The 23780-nt window shown below is 28.6% G+C and overlaps 1 protein-coding gene and 15 non-coding genes across 21 annotated transcripts in view; all 16 read right to left on the bottom strand.

Moving 5' to 3' along the window:
• Window positions 1-23780, bottom strand: part of LOC100167902 (la-related protein 4) — a 36572-nt gene that overhangs the window by 4626 nt on the left and 8166 nt on the right. The window contains exons 1-9 of one of the 6 annotated variants that reach the window (XM_016802786.2): window positions 21389-21550; window positions 19219-19363; window positions 12729-12831; window positions 6377-6553; window positions 6141-6277; window positions 5959-6071; window positions 5728-5868; window positions 354-626; window positions 68-246 (exon numbers count right to left, since the gene is read on the bottom strand). In XM_016802786.2, coding sequence (XP_016658275.1) covers window positions 68-246; window positions 354-626; window positions 5728-5868; window positions 5959-6071; window positions 6141-6277; window positions 6377-6553; window positions 12729-12831; window positions 19219-19294 — 1199 coding nt within the window. In that variant the 5' untranslated portion in view covers window positions 19295-19363; window positions 21389-21550. Of the gene's footprint in view, window positions 1-67; window positions 247-353; window positions 627-5727; window positions 5869-5958; window positions 6072-6140; window positions 6278-6376; window positions 6554-12728; window positions 12832-14547; window positions 15150-15213; window positions 16186-19218; window positions 19364-19499; window positions 19536-21388; window positions 21551-23780 lie in introns of those variants that run through there. The other 5 variants (XM_016802785.1, XM_008182787.2, XM_008182789.2 and 2 more) reach the window with 5 other exon arrangements.
• On the bottom strand, window positions 1185-1262 carry LOC115033946. The gene has a single exon (XR_003839292.1). It is a non-coding gene; the product is annotated as a small nucleolar RNA Z195/SNORD33/SNORD32 family (small nucleolar RNA).
• LOC115033945 lies at window positions 1324-1401 on the bottom strand. Its single transcript, XR_003839291.1, has one exon. It is a non-coding gene; the product is annotated as a small nucleolar RNA Z195/SNORD33/SNORD32 family (small nucleolar RNA).
• LOC115033948 lies at window positions 1493-1569 on the bottom strand. The gene has a single exon (XR_003839294.1). It is a non-coding gene; the product is annotated as a small nucleolar RNA Z195/SNORD33/SNORD32 family (small nucleolar RNA).
• LOC115033999 lies at window positions 1755-1832 on the bottom strand. The gene has a single exon (XR_003839341.1). It is a non-coding gene; the product is annotated as a small nucleolar RNA Z195/SNORD33/SNORD32 family (small nucleolar RNA).
• LOC115033943 lies at window positions 1894-1971 on the bottom strand. Its single transcript, XR_003839289.1, has one exon. It is a non-coding gene; the product is annotated as a small nucleolar RNA Z195/SNORD33/SNORD32 family (small nucleolar RNA).
• On the bottom strand, window positions 2033-2110 carry LOC115033942. Its single transcript, XR_003839288.1, has one exon. It is a non-coding gene; the product is annotated as a small nucleolar RNA Z195/SNORD33/SNORD32 family (small nucleolar RNA).
• Window positions 2202-2278, bottom strand: LOC115033947. The gene has a single exon (XR_003839293.1). It is a non-coding gene; the product is annotated as a small nucleolar RNA Z195/SNORD33/SNORD32 family (small nucleolar RNA).
• LOC115033998 lies at window positions 2464-2541 on the bottom strand. The gene has a single exon (XR_003839340.1). It is a non-coding gene; the product is annotated as a small nucleolar RNA Z195/SNORD33/SNORD32 family (small nucleolar RNA).
• On the bottom strand, window positions 2603-2680 carry LOC115034001. The gene has a single exon (XR_003839343.1). It is a non-coding gene; the product is annotated as a small nucleolar RNA Z195/SNORD33/SNORD32 family (small nucleolar RNA).
• On the bottom strand, window positions 3295-3372 carry LOC115033939. The gene has a single exon (XR_003839285.1). It is a non-coding gene; the product is annotated as a small nucleolar RNA Z195/SNORD33/SNORD32 family (small nucleolar RNA).
• Window positions 3434-3511, bottom strand: LOC115034000. The gene has a single exon (XR_003839342.1). It is a non-coding gene; the product is annotated as a small nucleolar RNA Z195/SNORD33/SNORD32 family (small nucleolar RNA).
• On the bottom strand, window positions 3864-3941 carry LOC115033997. The gene has a single exon (XR_003839339.1). It is a non-coding gene; the product is annotated as a small nucleolar RNA Z195/SNORD33/SNORD32 family (small nucleolar RNA).
• On the bottom strand, window positions 4283-4360 carry LOC115033995. The gene has a single exon (XR_003839337.1). It is a non-coding gene; the product is annotated as a small nucleolar RNA Z195/SNORD33/SNORD32 family (small nucleolar RNA).
• Window positions 4422-4499, bottom strand: LOC115033941. Its single transcript, XR_003839287.1, has one exon. It is a non-coding gene; the product is annotated as a small nucleolar RNA Z195/SNORD33/SNORD32 family (small nucleolar RNA).
• On the bottom strand, window positions 4794-4871 carry LOC115033940. The gene has a single exon (XR_003839286.1). It is a non-coding gene; the product is annotated as a small nucleolar RNA Z195/SNORD33/SNORD32 family (small nucleolar RNA).

Raw genomic sequence — 23780 nt, 5'->3', positions numbered from 1 at the left:
TTGTAAAAATTTCAAAAAAAATTTTTATTTTATTGTTTTTGTAGTAAACTACTATAATAATACTTACGGAGCACGTGAAACATTATATCTTGAATTCTGAGGTTTAGTAAAATTTCCTTGGGGAGCCAATCCATTCACAGAAAATATGCCACTAAGATCAGTTGTGTAATAGGCACCTGTCGCAGGATGAGCCCAATGTTGAATCATATTTGTAGGATAATATGGAGACTGTTGCTGCTGCTGTAACTTATTAATAATATTCAACATTATTTAGACTAACCAAATAACTACTCTAAAACATTTATGTATCACTAAAAAATAATCTAAAACATAAAATAACTTGATATACTTACATATACTTGCAGATTAGCAGCAGCATAATTGACTGGAGCATATTGAGCTGGTCCTCCATTTGTATAAAACAATCTGGCAGCTTGAGGATGTTGTGGGGGTGGAGCGGGAGGTCCAGATTGTGTGACCCCTTGATCTATATATGGATTGATGGGTTGAGCTTGCATTGGCGGAGTTCTAAAACCATTTACTGTTTTTATAACCGGAACAGGTGATATTGGTGCAGCCATGCGATTCATTGGCTTCGCTTTGATACGTGCCATTATAGGTCGACCCTAAAGTAATTAAACTTAGAAATGAATCATTTATATTCAAAAATATTATAAAATTATATATATTGACAATAAATTAACATCATGAACATTAAAAAATTTTTCTTAACCCTAGATCACACGCATTTAAAATATTCACGAGAATACACGCACGGGGTCTTTTTGTCACACACAGTATGGCGTAAATCATAGTCAACTAACAAGTCGCAATAAAAATATAATAACTATCAATTTTGTTTATCGAACAGCAATTATTAGAAACACAGTTTAAAAATAACCCATCATTGATTTTTTACGATCGCCCACACGGTCTTTTTGACCGTATATTAATACATAATGTCTGGTAATGAACTTTGAACACTTCTATATTACTGACATCAGATCGTATACAGTAGCAGTTGTATCTAACATTAGTTTATCATTTAATTAGAAGGTACCCAGATTAGGTTAGGTTAATATTTTGTAGTTTTGAAACAATGAACAAAATTCTAAAAGCCCGGTGCTCTAGGGTTAATAATATACAATTTCAAAAATATCCTAACAAGTTGCTAGAACATAATTAATACTTCAGTTGGTAGTGCATGTAATAAACAATCACCAAAATTCATTAATATGTGATAAATTATCATCATAAGCATTAAATTATTGTTCTTAAAAAAACAATTTCAAAATTATCCTGATAAGTTGCTAGAACATAATAAATACTTCAGTTGGTAGTGCATGTAATAAACAATCACCAAAATTCATTAATATGTGATAAATTATCATCATAAGCATTAAATTATTGTTCTTTAACGAAATTCAGTTCAAATAAAGAATTTCTAAATATCTAGGCTATTTGCAAAAATATACATAAATTAATTCAAAAGAATACTTCAGTTGGTAGTGCATGTAAAATCAATCACAAAAAATCAATAATATGAGATAAATAATCATCATAAGCATTAAATTATTGTACTTTAACAGAATTCAGTTCAAGTGAAGAATTTCTTAACATCTTGACAATTTGCAAATATATAAATAATTAAAAATTTATAATAATAGTGTGAACAATTATCATCATATCATACAAAATTCATCTCAATATTTTTCTGACAAATTGTAACAAAATATTTAAACAAAAATTAAAATAATACTTCAGTTGGTAGTGCATGTGATAAAAAATCACCAAAATTCATTAATATGTGATAAATTATCATCATAAGCATTACACAATTTTTCTTAAAAAAACAATTTCAAAATTATCCTGATAAGTTGCTAGAACATAATAAATACTTCAGTTGGTAGTGCATGTAATAAACAATCACCAAAATTCATTAATATGTGATAAATTATCATCATAAGCATTAAATTATTGTTCTTAAAAAAACAATTTCAAAATTATCCTGATAAGTTGCTAGAACATAATAAATACTTCAGTTGGTAGTGCATGTAATAAACAATCACCAAAATTCATTAATATGTGATAAATTATCATCATAAGCATTAAATTATTGTTCTTTAACAAAATTCAGTTCAAATAAAGAATTTCTAAATATCTAGGCTATTTGCAAGAATATACATAAATTAATTCAAAAGAATACTTCAGTTGGTAGTGCATGTAAAATCAATCACAAAAAATCAATAATATGTGATAAATAATCATCATAAGCATTAAATTATTGTTCTTTAACAGAATTCAGTTCAAGTGAAGAATTTCTTAACATCTTGACAATTTGCAAATATATAAATAATTAAAAATTTATAATAATAGTGTGAACAATTATCATTATATCATACAAAATTCATCTCAATATTTTTCTGACAAATTGTAACAAAATATTTAAACAAAAATTAAAATAATACTTCAGTTGGTAGTGCATGTGATAAAAAATCACCAAAATTCATTAATATGTGATAAATTATCATCATAAGCATTACACAATTTTTCTTAAATAAACAATTTCAAAATTATCCTGATAAGTTGCTAGAACATAATAAATACTTCAGTTGGTAGTGCATGTAATAAACAATCACCAAAATTCATTAAAATGTGATAAATTATCATCATAAGCATTAAATTATTGTTCTTTAACGAAATTCAGTTCAAATAAAGAATTTCTAAATATCTAGACTATTTGCAAAAATATACATAAATTAATTCAAAATAATACTTCAGTTGGTAGTGCATGTAAAATCAATCACAAAAAATCAATAATATGTGATAAATAACATCATAAGCATTAAATTATTGTTCTTTAACAGAATTCAGTTCAAGTGAAGAATTTCTTAACATCTTGACAATTTGCAAATATATAAATAATTAAAAATTTATAATAATAGTGTGAACAATTATCATCATATCATACAAAATTCATCTCAATATTTTTCTGACAAATTGCAACAAAATATTTAAACAAAAATTAAAATAATACTTCAGTTGGTAGTGCATGTGATAATAAATCACCAAAATTCATTAATATGTGATAAATAACATCATAAGCATTAAATTATTGTTCTTTAACAGAATTCAGTTCAAGTGAAGAATTTCTTAACATCTTGACAATTTGCAAATATATAAATAATTAAAAATTTATAATAATAGTGTGAACAATTATCATCATATCATACAAAATTCATCTCAATATTTTTCTGACAAATTGCAACAAAATATTTAAACAAAAATTAAAATAATACTTCAGTTGGTAGTGCATGTGATAAAAAATCACCAAAATTCATTAATACGTGATAAATTATCATCATAAGCATTACACAATTTTTCTTAAAAAAACAATTTCAAAATTATCCTGATAAGTTGCTAGAACATAATAAATACTTCAGTTGGTAGTGCATGTAATAAACAATCACCAAAATTCATTAAAATGTGATAAATTATCATCATAAGCATTAAATTATTGTTCTTTAACGAAATTCAGTTCAAATAAAGAATTTCTAAATATCTAGACTATTTGCAAAAATATACATAAATTAATTCAAAATAATACTTCAGTTGGTAGTGCATGTAAAATCAATCACAAAAAATCAATAATATGTGATAAATAACATCATAAGCATTAAATTATTGTTCTTTAACAGAATTCAGTTCAAGTGAAGAATTTCTTAACATCTTGACAATTTGCAAATATATAAATAATTAAAAATTTATAATAATAGTGTGAACAATTATCATCATATCATACAAAATTCATCTCAATATTTTTCTGACAAATTGCAACAAAATATTTAAACAAAAATTAAAATAATACTTCAGTTGGTAGTGCATGTGATAATAAATCACCAAAATTCATTAATATGTGATAAATTATCATCATAAGCATTAAATTATTGTTCTTTAACTAAATTCATCTCAATATTTTTCTGAAAAATTGCAACAAAATATTTAAACAAAAATTAAAATAATACTTCAGTTGGTAGTGCATGTGATAATAAATCACCAAAATTCATTAATATGTGATAAATAACATCATAAGCATTAAATTATTGTTCTTTAACAGAATTCAGTTCAAGTGAAGAATTTCTTAACATCTTGACAATTTGCAAATATATAAATAATTAAAAATTTATAATAATAGTGTGAACAATTATCATCATATCATACAAAATTCATCTCAATATTTTTCTGACAAATTGCAACAAAATATTTAAACAAAAATTAAAATAATACTTCAGTTGGTAGTGCATGTGATAATAAATCACCAAAATTCATTAATATGTGATAAATTATCATCATAAGCATTAAACAATTTTTCTTAAAAAAACAATTTCAAAATTATCCTGATAAGTTGCTAGAACATAATAAATACTTCAGTTGGTAGTGCATGTAATAAACAATCACCAAAATTCATTAATATGTGATAAATTATCATCATAAGCATTAAATTATTGTTCTTTAACGAAATTCAGTTCAAATAAAGAATTTCTAAATATCTAGGCTATTTGCAAGAATATACATAAATTAATTCAAAAGAATACTTCAGTTGGTAGTGTATGTGAAAAACAATCACCAACATTCATCAAAGTGAGTTTAATTATCATCAGAACCATCAAATAAATGTTCTTTTACAGAATTCAGTTCAAATGAAGAATTTCAAAACATCTTGACCAGTGATCGGCAACTGGCAGCCAAACTGTTTAATTAATTATGATTTATATACATTTAATCTTAATAATAATGCTTCAGTTGGTAGTGCATGTAATAAACAATCACTTAAATTCATGTAAGATTAATTTATCATCATCATAAGCATTAAATTATTTTTTTTTAAATTTTATACAAAATTTCTCAACATCTTGAAAATGTACAATAACATAAATATTAAATACTAAATAATGAAATAAAAAGTACTAATTAATACTTTATTTGGTAGTGCATATAAGAAATAAGAAATTATCATAAAATATATATTATGGAATATAACATAAATATAAACTGATTTAGATAATGTATCAGAAATATTGTTTTATTAATTATATAAATATTACTTAATAAATATAATGCTTCTGTTGGTAGTGCATGTAATAAACAATCACTTAAATTCATAAAAGTATGTATAATTATCATCATAAGCACCAAATTATTTTTCTTTAACAGAATTCAGTCCAAATATTTAATTTCTAAACATATATCAATTTGCAAATTTTTCTTAAGTAGAATCAATGTCAAATATAAAAATTCAGAACACCTTGATGGTTTGCGAAAGTACAAATACATTTTATTCAAAATAAACAGTAATGTAGTGTATCATTTAAGAACACAAAAAAACAATAAATTACCATCTCGAGTAACCCAATTATGAACCATTTAGAAGATGTATCAGAATAACTTTTTTTGTTAATTATATTATATGTATAAAATAACTTTCAATCATTTATATAGTATAATATTCATAAGACATTCATTTTTTTCTAACTCACATTTAATTATTTAAGAATTTATTTGTTGTTTTATTGTCGAGTTATTTAATAAAGAACATTTTATTATTAATATAATATTGAAAAAATTTCCAATGCATGTATTGTACTATATTGATGACAAAATTGATTGATAATAACATACTAAAAATAATAATATAATCCTTGTTTTTACATATAAATGTAAACCAACCTGAAATTCTTTGACCTCTTCACGAAGATACAAAAATGCTCTTTGTGCATCTTCATCATTTTCAAAAGTGATATACCATGAATTATTATGAGCAAACTCGCATGATATCATTTTAGGACATGATTCACCAGCAAATAATCCCTGTGATCAAAAAAAAATAATATATATGTATGAGTTTTATACTTTTATTATGTTAAAGAAAAATTACAGATGAACGTTCTAGCAACAAACCTTAATGTCTTCAATTGGAGTAGTTTGAGGAATTTCCCGTAAAATAACAATACAACGTTTGTGATTTGGGCGGACTTTTAATCCTTCATCATCAACTTGCACATTTGGCGACTCTAATTAAGGATTATTATGAATTATTATAAGATTATTATAAGATTTAAAACATTAAAAACAAAATTTACCTCTCAATACTTCAGTGATCAACTTAATGTCTTTAGTCAGTTTTTTGACTTGATTAAAATTGGCAACTGTCCATATTGGAACATATTGGTCATTGTCCATTTGTGACAGTAAGTATGCATCATTTGCCAAATTTTCTCTATTTAATACATTTAAAGTAATATTGATAATCTTAATTGTTTTAAAAAGTAAAAATAATAATATATAAATTTACAAAAACTGTAGATCATATTTTTACCTTGAAAAATAATATTCTAACTGATTTGATAAAAGTTGTTTGAGTTGTTCTACTGATTGCGAAGGCATATTTTCAGTAGAAGTCTCAGCATTAACCATTGTGCTATTTTTTCCAGTTAAAATTACTGTACCACTTCTACTATCCAATGCCGGCACTTCATAACTTCCATTTATGGAACTAAAAATGTATAACAAATAATTTTTATATAATTTAACAATATATTTTACAGAAATTAATATTCAGTGTCCCAGAAGTCCTGTTTCACCCTTAGTATCTCCGTGGAAAATCAATATATTTAAATGCAGTTTTTTTCACAGTCATAAGTATGGAAATTCTGATTGAATAACATAATATTCAATTTTTTTTCTTCAAAAATTCAAAAATTATCAAAACATTTTTTGGGAAATTAAGTTGATTAAATTTCCAAAATAGCCATTTTGTTGATCATATTTTTTAAAACAGTTCAAAAAAAAAAAAATATTAAAATTATATGAAAATTGCCTAAGTTAGGGCTAATTATTATTTCTAATATTAGCTGAAAAATCAGCGTGATTGTAATAATTAACATGCGAATCGTAATGCATAGATAACATTACTATTATTCTTAGAAATTCACAATAATAATAAGCTAATAAAAAAATAAATCGAATATTATGCTATTCAATCAGAGTTTCCATACTTATGACTGTAAAGAAAACTGAATTTAAAAATATTGATTTTCCACGGAGATACTAAGGGTCATACGGGACTTCTGGAACATACTGTATAGGTATAATATATATCGTCCCCGTTCATGCAAAACACACCAAGTCCAAAAACATGAATCAGCTTTTGAAATTTTTTCAAACTTTAAATGTATACCATATGTAACCAAATTTTTTTCTTTCTTTTTTTAATTGAGTTTCCCTTAAGGGAAGTAGCTGTTAATGAGTAGTTGTAAATAATATGACACTATGAAATTTATAGCTCTTATTATTGTTAAAATACAAATTTCTAAGTCGATTTTTGGACTTAGTGTACTTTGCATGAACGGGGACGATATATTATAATATATACACATCTATACCTAATAATTATAATTTATAATTGTGACTTGTGTATGATATCTTTGATATGCCCAAAGATATATAATATTAACATATATATAATAATCATGTCATAACCAATAATCTAAAAATTGAGTATAAACGTATACCTGCTCGAGTCTACCAAGATTTTTTTGTATCTGTCATAACCTAATCCTTCAACATTTAACCTAACCTCCATGACCGTTTTAATTCACATAACTGTCATTACACATTTTAAATCGAATGAAGTAATTTAAGTACTTGTAATTAAATGGTAAAACATATGCCACGAGTAGAATTGGATTCTACTCTCTGGTATATTTAATACATTATGATGACATTGCGGTATACTTACTAACTGCAAAATTCAGCCAATCACTGCACAACATTTTTTTGTTTTACTATGTTTAATGCAAGGCTGGGCATTAACGAGTTAAAAAGTTAAAGTTAAGTTAACTAGTTAATTTTGACTTTTCATTAACTGTTAACTTACTAAATTTCTTTTTTAATTAACGTGAAATTAACGAGTTAATTTTTCATTTCAAGAAGTTAAGTTAATTTATTTTGTTTTTAATTTTATCATATTTCACTACTTCAGTATATTTCGTTTTTATGTCAAAAAAAATCATTAACTTGCCCAGCCTTGGTTTAATGTATATTAAAAACTAGAAAATTGAAATAGACCTAATGTTGGGCAGTTTAGTGGATCAGTTTTCTATAATTTTTGGATCGGGTAGACTGGCAGACATAAAATGTACTCTACAATAATTATACAAACATTTTAGTGTGAAAGATTTTTTGCACGGAAGTGTAAATAATTACACCTAGCAATTTTTAGCAACTGTATTCTCAGCGATTATTTACCTTATTAGTGTATATTATATTGTTATACCTAATTAGCATATATAAATATTATAATATATTATATGTACAAGTAATAGATGCATAGACTGGGGGCGCCTTTTGAGGGGTGGCAGTGTGCACTCGCAAACCCTGATTTTATCTACAATTGGCCTTCTGTCTGCCAATTTTTAACTGTGTATTTTCCCTTTTGTTTGACATCCTAAATTCAAATATAGGTAACTATTAATTATTAATGCGTTAAAAAATTTAAAAATAATTAAGGTTGAATGATAAGGTACCTACATAAAATTTGAATATTTTAAATTTCATCTATATGTTATGTATGAAAGCTAAGTATGTTTATGATAATAAAAATTCTATAGTGAAAACATGAGGAACATTCTTTTAACAATTGGCCTGGTGGTGGGAAAAATTGGCTTCTTTTATTGTTTACTTGCCATTTTTAACTGAAATGGCGCCCCTGGCAGAGATCACAATAACATTTTTAATTATTATTCTATACATTTTGCCCATGGGGATTTACAGTCCAAATCTTTTTTGACAGAAGCCAATGGTACACATAACCTTTTTTTCAAAACAAGATTTATTTGGGGATAGCTGGATACAGCTAGAAAACGAGACTGTCCTACCCAAAGCAGGAAGTATGGCCATGTGTCATTTACCATTCAAGCAGTATTTGAGCAATAACTAATATACCGATAAAGCCATCAACCCTAATGACAACCGAAGATGAGTATGTTGTCCTTATTTATTTTATTTTTTGTTGGTATATCACTGACAACTACCACTCTTATATGGAATCAAGGGATATATATTTATATACCTAATTTGTCAGATAATTAAAATAATTTTTGAAGATTACATATTTATAGATTTCATAAACATATAAGCACAAATTATTAGTTTGTTATTTTATTATCAAGTTAAATAAGTAAGGTATTGTATCCAAATCATTAACTCGGGTTTCAGGTGCTGAGCGTTTAAACAAATAAAATTAATAGAAATTTGAGCCATCATTCAAATATTGACAACCATTATTATTCAGGTAAATATAGTTGTCAATTGGTCTATGTAAAACTGGATTTGAGAACCATGTATCTATTTCGTTTACAATATTTGTCTTACTATGACAAAACTATGATAACATATTAAGTGGGATTGTTGTTATTACAAAATAATAATATCTATTTAGGTAATTACTAATAGTTGTCTAAACCTAAAAATGTTTATTTCACTTAAAAATCAAAACACAAAATACTAGTCAATAACTTTTAATTATTATTAACTTACAACAAAATTGAATTAACCACAGAAAAAAAATTAAATAGGTGCAAAAAGAAATCTTAACATTTTTGAAACAAAAATTATAATATGGGTTTCAAGTTAATTGGAATATTATAATAATATTGGACAAATTCGTTCATTTTACCATGCAATAAAAACATATTATGCATTAATGTGTAAGAATGTCTTAAATATGCAAATAATTTATTTAGAATTAAATGTTTTAATTTGAAATTCATCACAAAATTATTGAATTCATAGTTCTGATGATAAACTATAAATACCAAAAATATTCAGTATCAATAATTAAGAGGACGTCACACCCATATGTGTTACACATGTACGATATAAGACAAAACGTGTTTATGCAGTCGGAGTAATACTCTCTCAATTTTGGTTCTAGAGTAATATTACCTATTATAAAATTGAATTGTGACAATTCGTGCAAGTTGTTGCGATTTTTCTATTATAACCAATATAACATTCATTATATCGTTTAGAAATAGCAAAAATTTTAACATTTTTAATATTTAAATTTTTTTAAAAAACCGCAACGACTTACCCTCAGAAATATTGTCATAATTAAATTTGATAGTAGGTATTTTTACTCTAGAACCAAAATTGAGAGAGTTCTACTCAGACTGTGTAAACGCGTTTTGTCGTACGTATGTAAGACGGAAACAACACAGTGGGTGTAATGTCCTCTTAATAATAACAATTTGTCACTTACACAAAGTATAAACGTAAAATAAATATATTTGGTATATAATATTTTGTTTAAGATTATAAAATACTTTAGCAACATTTCGACACCATAATGAAAAATTTGTATAAATTATTAGGTTCTAATAATGTGCATTTAATTTACTATTAATTCTATTAATAGAAATATTTTTAAAAAATAAAGAATTAACCACATAAATACAGACAAAAAATAAAGGATCTTGGTCTGTTATTTTCAAGTTAACCAGAATGTTATACCTAATATGGAAAAAAATCAGTATTTTCCAATATAATAAAAATATTATTATGCAAGAATGACTAAAATATGCAAAGTAAATATTGAACTCAAAGTTCTGATAATAAATTAAAAATACCAAAAATATCCAGTATAAATAAATAATAAAAACAAGTTGTCACTTACACAAGGTATAAACGTAAAATAAATATATTTATGTAAGTATTTTGTATAAGATTATCAAATACTTTAGCAACACTTCGACACCATAATGAATTTTTTTATAAATCATTAGGTTCTAATAATGTGCATTAACTTTGTCAATAAAATTATTTTTAAAAATTATCCTCAAGAATGCACAGATAAAATAAAAAATAATAAAGATTTTGGGTTAGTCTTCTAAAAAATTATTATTTGTTTTATGGATTTCAGTTGTTCTGATTTTCATGTGTTTTTAGAAGAACTGGGTCGATAACTCTTTTTTTCAATAGCCGATAAAATAAATATAGACCATGTGAGGTATCAAAATATCTAAGATTCCTGCAAATGATTAATTTTCTACTACAAAATTTAAATATTCTTTTAAAAAAATAATATTGATAAATAATCAAATAACTTCTAAATAATTAAAAATAATAATAACAAACGAGCCAAATCTCCATATAATTTTTAAAGATAAAAATATTTAAACAAAAAATAAAAATAATATCAATTTATGGTAAATTCCATGTGTTCAGCTCGTAATTCATGATGATTGATAATATAATAATGAATAATTTTTGGGATATTATCATTTATCAATCGAATTATAATGGTGATAAACAAACAAAACATTATTATATATTAAATTTAAATTGCAATAGTGTTGTGTTTACTGTGAACCAAATGATTTCTAAAATATATCTAAAAGTAGCATCAATGTTATAATCACCATTTTTACATACAAATTTATGTGCGACGTTCATTGTATCGGTTTGAATAAATATCGGTTATATGTATCGGCCCAGTGTTAGTTTTTATAGGTGTTCCAAAAAAAATCAGACACAAAGCATTGATCAAAATAAATATAATTTAAATACATTTTTCAGTAAATTGCTTTATCAATTATGTAAAGGAATAAATTATAGGTACTTACCTAATATTTAATAACTTCACTTATATTAACAAAGCAATTAAGTATTTAATTAATTGAGAAATGTTTTTTAATTACTAACATTTAAAATGATTTAGTTCTTTCTACAAAATACGTTAAAATATATAGTGATACTTATATAACTCTATAAGTAATTTAAGAATTATAATTATACTAAGGTATCAATTTGACACGAAAATAAAAATTGTTGGTATCATTAGGTGTATCGAAACAAAATTCTAAGTTGATAATGAGGCTGTGAATTTTATGTACCAAAAAACCATGAAATATGTATTTAATTTTGCACAAAATATTCCAAAACATAGAAATTATTCAAACTTACAAAATAAACATAATATAATAAGCCTTAAAAATTATGCTTAAAGGTAGGTTAGGTACTTAATAAGTAATAAATATTAAATTTGAAAATAAACAAATATATATTATGAAAAAAAAATGAAGAAAAATAAATAAATAGTAAAATTTAGGTACCTATAAAAAATAATTATCTTTTTAAAGAGTTTATGCCAAATAAATATTCATTCAAATAGGTATGTCGGTAGGCATGACATCAGGCGATACATCCTCCCCCCCCCCCTCCCAAAAAAAAAAAAGAAAAAAGAAAATGCAATAAAAATAAAAAACATTTCATGCATTTATATGCAAAAGTACTTTATTAACACAAAACAAATTTTGAATTTAGAATGTCAGAAATTTTGTGCTGAATAAAATCTATATCCCACTTAATAATATATATATTTTATTCAAACTGAAATTCATCAATCCACAAAATCTTTAAAATCATAGCCCTGACAATTATTAACTATGAATACAATTTCAAGCTGACTTAAAAAATACTGTCACTTACACAATGTATAAATTTAAAATAAATATATTTACACAAGTATTTGTACAAGATTATAAAATACTTTAGCAACATTTCGACACCATAATGAAAATTGTTTATAAATCATCAGGTTCTAATAATGTGCATTTCAATTTACTATTAATTTCTATATTTATAAAACTGAAACATTTTATATTTACCTGTAAGAAGTGTTCGTGGCAGTAGAAACAGTCAGTGGTTCGGAGGGACTATAATGTGTCCCAATTGAAATTTTCCCTACGTCCCCATTCATGTACATATATCCTGTGAAGACGGATTATTAACCAAATATCAAAATGTACAACATGCAAAACAAATACGGTATTTTTTTTAATGCAATGATCACAATTTAATGCCTTAATTAAGTAGGTAGTTCCATGTAAAGGTAAAAAAAATTAATGGGGCAACAATGAAATAACATTTTATTCCTAACTTTTTTTGAATAGGCGACATAAAAAACTAATTGAAAACAATAATTAAACATTCTTTAGCAATAACATTTATAATCATATCATTAATTCACCTTCAATTCTTAAAATACCTAAATAATTTAGAACCAGGTAACCCATCTAATTCAATATCAAAATCACAATAATACTTGTTCATCTATTCTAACCTAAACTAACCTCCTAACCTCCATCTAACTTAAAACCCTTAACTAATAAAAATAATTGTATTTTAAATTATTGCAGTATAAAAAAGCATCCCAATTAGTAAAATTATATTCAATGATTACACAGGAATATCAGAATATCCTACAATTTCTGAACACTGCTTATCAACTAATAACAAAATATAAATACTATATTATGCGTCAATTAACTAGATAAAATATAGTCCCTAGATTAGGTACCTTAAATTTGGAAATGTTGTGGTGGTAAAGGGTGTGTTGAGGTATGTGGGGGCAAAATGTTTGAAGAGTATGCAATTTTTGAAAATGTTAAATTATTGGTATAGAGAGAAGGTTTAATGAAGGCATAAATTTAACACTTTGCAATAGTATTCTATTTTGGTAAAAATTATATCTTTCAACTTTCAATTAAGGTGTAAATAATGCCTTCATACCAATATTTATACTAACCACAATCGAGTACTAATGTTAGACCTTTGAATACACAATTTTAACAAATAATATTAGATTTTTTAGTATAGGTACATTTAGGTTATAGGGTTAAGGAAAATGTGTGCCTCAGAGTTTTCAAATAAGGTACCATTTGAAGGGTAATATTTTGATGAGTTGTCCTAAAGTATAACCCTGCGGATATTATGTATCTTTTTATAACAGATGAGTGTCTTTTTATTAGATATCTATCATGATAAATTGTACAAATATATTCTATAAACAAATGTTTATTTTTATATTTTATATGTTTAAATAACTGGCTATTACTATAGGTAAGTACCCAGTACCTATTGTCACAGGCAATGCATTAGAATATAACAAGAAATAACATTTACCCAAACACCTGGTTATACCCAATAAAAAAACCACCAACTATAGAGTTACCGGATGATTTCAATACCTCAAAGGCCACATAACACTAATAGTTCCACAACTGCTTGTCAAAAGAAATTCAATACAAGGAACTTTCAGAAGTCAGGTCATCGAGGAGTGAAACGGAACACGGAAAACCCAATACTTTGAGGGGCGTGGGTATGATGAAAAACAAACCAATTTTAATGAGAAGCGAAACAGCACAATCAGAGATTTGAGGAAGATAACAGTAGACTTTCTGGTCAAACACCGAGAGAAAGAGCCACTGACCCACTGATCTTCAAAATATTATGATCTACCGGCAGACAAGCAAGAGTTGAACGGCACGAAAAATTAAAACAATATTATTAGAATAATATCGACGATTGTCTCCATAGAATAACGTCAGCAATAATATGCAAGTGTGGTGGCAGCAATAATAATAATAATAATAATAGTAATAATATGCACAATCTACCTACATGAAAACGGTACAGATTACTTACACGATATTACACACTACGGAGTAGTATAATAATTATAGAGGCAGCACAAGTTGTATGATAATAAATGAACAAATAAAAGTAATAATATAATAATATTAAAAGTAATAATATTCGAGTGTAAAATACAAGAAACCCGTGTGGTGTAAAGGGCGACCGACTGGAACCGACGGACGAGAGCAAAAATCGCAATCGGAAAAAAAAAAACCTTCGGTGTGGTGCACACACACATATATATTTGTAGGTTATCACAGCCAGCCGAGTACGACTTCTCGACGGGTTAACCTATACGCACGCCAGCCTGTGTAGTTGTTCACACAGTGTACGCCTATCACACCGAACCTATCGAATGCCAATGGCGACCGATTCGGTTATAATATAATACGCACACTCACACCACACTCGTGTGACGGGTGTGATATCGCGCCGCGTTTGTGGAGAATTTTAGAAAAATTACCGTTTGGAATCCCGTGCGACGATCCACCCGGACGTCGTGTAACGCCGCGCGGTCCCACGCGCGCGCGCGCGGTTCGGGTACGAGACGGACACGACCCCTGAGGACGCGAAAAACACCCCCCTCCCCCCTAGGTGCTTATTATGTCATTAGGTGTATTATTACTACGAATACTACGGTACGGGACACTGCGATTGCGGTCGCCGGGCGCTTACCTGCTGTTTCGGCCGCCTCCTTGCGCTGGAACATTTATAAAGCAGCAGCAGAAGCAGAAGAAAAACAAACCGAAACCGTCGACGGACGGGATTGACGACGACAGAAACTCTCAAACACGAGAATTTTTACGCGAGATACGTAGCGTTTTCGACACACGGCCACGGCGAGGTATATTATTTCTCAGCTGCGGATCGCGGCGCACACCATGTTTTACGACCGTAGAGTGGCTGCTGCTGCTGCGGTTTTTGATTTTTAATTTGCCGTTTGCCCGCAGAGTCCACACCGCCGTACAAGCTAAACCATGTGCACGCACGCCAAATTCCACTGAGTAGCCTTATATGACTAGACAGTAGACGACGGCGGCGGTGGCACGAACGTACACACTCACACACACGGACGCACACGCACTCACCACATACGCGCGCGCATTCACTCACACACACGCACACGACCACTATCACGGGAGTCCAAACGTCCAAACGTAGCTATATATAATATTGTTATGTGTGTCGCTTATTAAACCGCGCCGGACGGGAGATTCGTCCAGTTTCGTCGGCACTCGACCTCTCTATGCCGTTTGCCGGTCGGCGATCCGACGACTGCAGCCTGCTAGGGTACTTACAGATCCGCCGTACGCCCGTAAAACGCGGTGTGGTGTTCGTCGTCGTGGCCCGCGCGCGACTCTGCTGCTGCCCGCCGGGAGTCGTCGGTCCCAAGAAACGCGTGCGTGGGAAAATCGGGCGGACGAAGGACGCAAACACCGCCGCCGAACGGTGAAAAACCCGGACGGGACCGCGACGAGAAAAACAACAACAACAACAACAACAATCGGACGGCGAGTGTGCAACGTATTTCAGTGGGATATCATTTGTGCGCGTTTGCGATAGAAAAATATCATAGCCTTGCAAAATGGACGACAACACGAACACATGCCACAGAGTTCACGGCGGCCATGGAAGACAAAAATACCGACGGTGGCGACATCTGTGCGCCGCACGTCCCGTTCGGTGAAGAGCCGTGTAGTGAGTACAAGACATAGTGAGGTTGTATACGCAGCGGCCTATCACGACTCTCCGTATCAGACAATAATAATTTGATTATCACGTTATCACCACTCTCGATCAACAATTCGCCGCCAGAACGGCTCGCACAGTCGCGCCACACCGTGAACGACGGGGTGCCTCCGACCGGAAGAATTTTACTATTATTGCTCATGTTTTGCACTACAACAGTTGTAAATTACAGCAGTCAGTGTCGTGACAAAAAAAAAAAAAGCGACGTGGTACGATTGCAATGGTCCAGAATTGCTTCAAGTCTGCGCACAATGCACGTCTTGTTTCCCAGTGTTATCTATTATTACTTAACTATTATTACTATATTATGTTACGCTACGTGACGTGCCTACCGGAGGATCTGACCGTCAAAAAGTCCCGATCACACCTTGTTTATATCACGGTCACACCGTCAGTGCAGGCAGCCGATGAGTGGCCGCTCGCGGAAAGGTGTTATTACTTATTATTAGGCACGGCCGCCGCCGTATTGATTTCACACGGTCGTCTCGATCTATATCACGGCCCAACGGCCAACACCCGTGTAAGACTCAAAAGCTCGGATTTGTGTGCACACAAAAATGGGATTAAAATAAATATGCAACTACCTATGATTTTACATTCTTTAAGAATTAATATTCAAATATATGCCCTCGACCCTCGTCCAAAATATTGCACACTGTTTCTTTGATAAATATTATAAAAATAAAAAACTGAACGTTTTATTGGTAAAAATTTAAAGAGATGAATATAATTTAAAAATTTAAAAAATATACATTTAGGTATACTGGTTAAGGCACTCTTTTTTTTAAAACACCCAGTCAAATTGTTGACTATTACTATTTTGCCGTGTTACTACTTACTAGACAGTAGACACCGACACAATCTGATAAAACATTAAACTATAAAAAAATTTATCAGTTGCGGCTTATTATAAGTTCTCTCCAGTTGGTGTGAAATGTAGCTGTTACAAAAAAGAATGTCCAAAAAAACATTTTTCAAATATACCGTTATCCCTAAAATATACTTATATAAGATGCAGTAGAAACTTTTTTCTCTGCATTCCCTGATAAATTCATAACACTCATCCTATGATGAAAGACAACAAAGGCCACTTTTGCTTGGGGCGTTTGTTCCCCCTCAAAATATTCCACTTGATTTACTTTTATTGTATTCATTACTTCATTAGATACGTAGCTATTAATTTTTAATTTTAAAGTTCCGTTTAGCACACACATGAAGTGGGGTAATCCAAGAATTTTATAAAAACTAAACATAATATATGTAAATCATAGGTGTGCACTGTGCGTAGACACTGGCAGGGTCGCTGCCCAGAGGGTGTGCAAAATACAAAAAATATCCCCTTCCAACAAAAAAATTAGTAAGAGCAGTATCAATACTACTATAAAATGTATATTGCCATTAAAATTTAATATGTATTAGGTAGTAACTTTTTATAAATAATTGAAAATTTATTGATCAAAGTTTAAGTAACCATTTTACCAGGACAAGGGTTTTTAACTCGTCTGTGATATAACTTCTTCAATAAAATGTATTTCCATAGTCATTTTTTGGAAAGGAAAATTTAAATTTATGAGCATTGAGTTATTTATAAGAAAAATACCGTTCAAGGGAATATAACATATAAATGGACTCTTTCCCAGAGTCGCAGGGTATGGAAATGTACCTATACCCAATGCGCTCGCTCATAAATCATGATTTACAATATTGTAAACGCGTTCTGTTTGTAAAGGTGAGGGCCAGATGAGTTAGCACGGTTAGGTATAAACCCTAGGAGGATAATATTATTATGTAATAATGTTTTCTTCAAGTCTTTACTTCCTCTAAACTCTATGATTAAGTTTTGGATCCTACTTTGCACTCTGCTGAAATATGAACGACGATAGTGACAGGTTTCATTCGTGTAAGTACCTACACGGATATGTATTTTATGAAATGGGTAATAATATATTCCCGGATTTTTCTTCGGTCGATGTCGCTGTCAAGTAACCACTCACTACCTATTTTTCACTACGATGTGAGTGTACATTATTCGTTTTTTTTTTTCAATATTAATAAAAGTACCTCATGATCATGCGGGTGGACATAGTAACTTACACCTATACATGCCTATACAAGTGTAATATATTATATTATTACATATTATCGTATGGTCCTAATGTACCTACACCTAATGTTGTATTGTTATTTGTTATGCACCCGAGTAAAAAACAACCAAATTGTAACCAATTTCCATATTATAATGAGTGTAAATGTGTTCACTCTATTAACATTTAGCCAGCGTTACTTGTTAGTTATAGGATTTCTTTATAATGTAAAACAATTAAACTGTTATAATATTACTTGAGTAGCCATTCAGGTTCGTAATCGTGTACTCGCTAACCAATTACTATCAAAAAACACGGTTATAGTCGCGGCTTATCGTATCATAGTTTTTGTTTCCTACGAGAACGTAGCGTCGCAATATAGTCTCCCACGCATACGTAATTTGCTATCACATTTTTTAGGGTGAAAGTTTTCCTCGAGATTATTTTTCTAAAACATTATGTTCGACCGGAATTTTTTGAATCAAATAATTTACGCGTTCGATAATATCGATATTATTTTTCAGCTCGATATTACGTTCACTTCGAAAGTATATTATAGCAGCGGTGCAGCAATGAATCATTGTCAAACTTTTACATTTTCACAAACCACAAATGAAATATTTAAAATGTTAAATGCCACTCGAAACAAATATATTTTTATTTGCAAGATAATTTATATTGTCTGTATGATTTATTAATAATTATTTCCCAAATAAAAGTACAATACTTATATTAACATAATACAGAGGTACATATTTTTAGTTATAACACAAAAATCCGCGAACAAAACAACAAATGTGAAATAAGGATAAAATCATATTCATTGTTTTTCAAAAATGATATTTACCTTTATTCTTATTTCCGTTTTCCGCATTTTTTTTTTTATTTGGTTCATCGTCAGACTTAGATAGATTTGAAGTCATGGACTTATACTTGAATTCGTGTGCTTCAGGATTTAATGTTCCACTAGAATTACTAGGAGTAGTTATCACCTAAAACAGTAACAGATTAATACATTGAATTAATTTTTTTAATATTATATACTCAAGAATCTTATTATAAGTAATAACAGTGTATTATAATTTAGAAGTTTTTCCTTAATTCTATACGAATGCGGAGTGTGTATACCTGTATCTCTAAAATATTCATGTACCTACATCTAATGTATATTACATAATATTTATACCATTGATTATGAATACTAATCATGTAAATAAATATCAATATTCAATGGTTATACATTATACATAATTTATAATATTATAATTATTTAATATGAGTAGGTATAACATACTTGTATTATATATAATATAATATATAAGATAAATCGCGTGCAGGTATATATAAAAATATGATAATATTAATTATTCCAAGTACCTACTAAAGTACCTACGGGCTAAAACATATTTTAATAATTTACTTTCAGAGAGTTCAAGAGTTGTACCCAATAGATTGTAATATCTTTTTTATTATTATTATAAATCTTATTGGAATTTCCAGAAACGTAAATCACAGTTTTCACAATCACATCTTATTGTTATTATAAATGTATTAGCTAATCAAATACACGTTTATAATTATTAATTACGTAAAATTGTTTATAGCTATTGATAATCTTCCTATAATAGTCGTCCATATGACAAAAAACTAAAGCATAACCCACATTAAAAATTATGATATGTTCTACGTATTGTACCACTAGGGAGGGTCAATTCCCTCAAATAACTTCATGCAACTATACAGACGAATGAGACGATCAAATGCGTTATTCAACGAGTATAACACAACGTATAGTATAACCATAACGAGTAATTATTTAGATTATTAATCAATTTCATTTAACTACAATTACTCGACGTACTATTAATTTATAATTATTACAGTCATAACCTACTTTAGATAATGAACCACTCTAAGAATAAATTATTTATGTAAGTAAATTATATTAGGTACCTATATATTATATAAATGATTTTGGACAGAAAATGTCTGTTGATTATTAAAAAAAAAACAACTATGAACTAACATTTATATTATAATAATATTATGGTATTGTAGAATTTAGCGTGACAAAGGCTAAAACGTTGGTGCATGATAATATAGGTACTGCATGAAATAAGTTATGATAATTTAACATGATATTCCGTTCTTTTGAAATATTTCAAAACCACTCTATTTTCAGGGAGTTATTAAAAGTTTATAGTTCCAACAACACATGTTCGACGTTCCACGTAAGATAAATAAAATCAAACCTATATTAATATAAATCAATTATTTGTTTTAATTTCTATCGACGCGTATATTATGCAATATGACAAAGGTACCTATACCAACTATAAAAGTTACGCACTTCACTACAAACTGTAGTGAAACTGCAGTGTGCCTAATGTAAATTGTAAATACTATAATACGTGGTTAAATGGAGAACATTATTTGTTTTTGTTTTATTAAACAACAAAATACTGTAACTATAGAAATATTTAATACTTCGAAAATATGAAATTTAATTCAGTACTATATTATGCTGTATGACGTATGACGTGCATTGTACAATATTGTCCCACTACTCCATGTTGGCACAATTCAACAATTATGCGCGCAACAAACCAGTTTTCTGGCATATACGTTTTATTGAATAATGACGGATTTCCTCAATAGTCTTTTGTATGTATACAAAAGTATGTCGGCTTAGATTTTATTTCAGTGCGTACCAGCTATCATTTGATTTGTATAATAACATAACGCATATACCTACCTAAAGTTCGTGAATCGGAACAGCTTAATGACCAAATGAAAAATATTCATATTATTTATTGTTAAATAATCTCAAGGTTTTATACGTAGGTATGACGCTATATAATATTCCATGCATTTTTATATAATTATTAGTTTTTTAGACTACGTTTTCGTGTACCTATAGTGTATTAGTATTGACTATAGAGTCATTTGTGTGCACATCAACTTGTAATGTACCTATTGTAGATATATATATATATATATATATTATGTATACTCACAATAGACGCTGCGCCGGTCAACGCTGTTTGCTGAATTTTGATATTATAGACTATAATAGTGTTTAATTACCCACTTGGAATATTCCGTTTATTTCCACACGACAATGAATAACAAATGCAAATTTACTATACGTAGGTACCTATCGTGACAACTGTCAGTTGTATGTATAGGTACATGTTAATTCGTCCGACTAGGTTTAGTGCGTCGCCAAGAGTTAAACCAATAAATAGAGAGAAAAACCTGTTTGAACAGTTGTTAAAATACCTTGAAATCGTTTAAACAATAGACTTTTGAATTTTTGACATAAACAAGTTTATTTTTATAAATATAAATATAATAATTAAGTAAATACTCAAAATTATTATTAGAATCGGAGAACATTAAATTAAGATTTTATTTGGAAATTAATATCAGATAATTTGCCTCGGGAATTCTCATCCCCTCATATACATTTTGTCAATATGTTGGCATAACAATCAAAAATTGACAAGAGTTTAACTAATACCAGTGTACCACCTATACAACTATCTATAATAATCGACAATATATTACTTTATTGACTCAGTACTTATAACATAAAAAATAAACAGAAGTGTAGCTAAAAAACCAAATAATTTTTGACAAATTCAATTAAAATTGAAAATATTGCAGTAAATGTTTGTTAATTGTTATGATAAATTATTAGAAAAAAATATATTTTACATAGAACCGTATAATTAAAAACCGTATAAGTCACTGTGCTGTATAGTTGTAGGAGTGTATACCTCGTAATTTATTGAGTAGGTCGCTGTAATGGTTTACATGTTAAATTTTAATTCAATGATACATTGATAGGTACATCATAAACATAGGTTCAAAAAACGATTCTGATACTGTCTATATTCGCCTATATTACTAAAGATATTTTACCATACAAGACACATACATTTTCATTGCATTAATAGTAATTTATTTTTCATTACCTAGTAATACGGTAGGAATAACTGTGGTAGAATGTAACTTATAGGGACGATTTAAATAGTAATTTACCAGAGCTACAGTCATCTATATTCAACAAAATGTATAGGTTGTGTCTTTGTAGATTGAGTATCAGGTGTCTTATAAAACAAAATGATGATTATAACTTATAAGAAGCTTTATGTTGTACAACATTTATTAAATAATAATTTATTAGATTCTGATATCTCATATTATTAGGTTCGTGACGATAAACATTATATTATGTAAATACTAAATACTATTTACACGTGACTTGTGACTACGAAAGGTGGAAGGCGAAACTACATGTCTACATACTAATTATATCTATTTTTATAGTACCTATATACATTATACAATATACATATTTGACGTCTGTATTATATAATATATTATGGAAAACAACCACCACGACCAACAAAAAAACACTTAAAACCATTGATAGCCGTCTAGGGTCCAAGATAGAGCTGATAATTAATACAAAACTACAACAACTTCAGTATTATATTTATACATAATACATTTAAATATCCATGTATACACGTGTGTATATATATATATATATATATATATATATAGTATTATAGTAAAATAAGTAGTGCCGGTGTGAACGTGTGATATTAATTGGGGCCGATTAAAAATAAATTTGAATAAAAATATCACATACCTATACAGTTCATCATAGAATATTAAAATAGCTAGGTCATTCTCATAGATACCTATAATTCGAATATTACTTCATTATAATATTAACGTAATAACGTCGTAAAAAAGACGGTATACTACATGTGCTGGAGGTGTATAGGTCAAATTCTTCCACGGTCTTTTTTTTATAACACATTTTATGAGATATATATTTATTTATAAAAAGCTTAAAAATATAATGCTGTCGTTCTACTCATAAAAAATTGTATTATTTAACTTAAATATTTTATAAATAACCAATATACAAGTTTTATATAGGTATTATTAGGTAGATAAGTACCTTATTACCTACAACAAAAACATATTATATTGTATAGTATAATATAGACCACATGATTATCCACTGAGTGAGGCTCAGTAATCATTTTGATATCAAATAAATAAACGATAATATATTAGATAATAATATAATATAGACACTAGCAGGTACACGAGATAATGTGAACAATAAATCTAAACACCGATCACTGATTAATCCAGATCTAAACGATGATTGTAAACGCAATATTCATATCACTGCTGAATAATTATAACTGCTGAACTAACGAATGGCAATGCAATTTCCATGGAAAAAAAATTTAGTTTTAAAATTATTTAGTTATTTTAGCATAAAATTTTGAAATATTCATTAGTACCTAAGATACAAGGTTTTATACTATCTGTCAGTGGCGTATTTACGGGGGGGGGGGGGGTCCGATGGGGTCCGGA

This window comes from Acyrthosiphon pisum, chromosome A1, assembly GCF_005508785.2.
Source record: "Acyrthosiphon pisum isolate AL4f chromosome A1, pea_aphid_22Mar2018_4r6ur, whole genome shotgun sequence".
Lineage (NCBI taxonomy): Eukaryota > Metazoa > Arthropoda > Insecta > Hemiptera > Aphididae > Acyrthosiphon > Acyrthosiphon pisum.
This window is presented reverse-complemented; position numbering and strand designations above follow the sequence as displayed.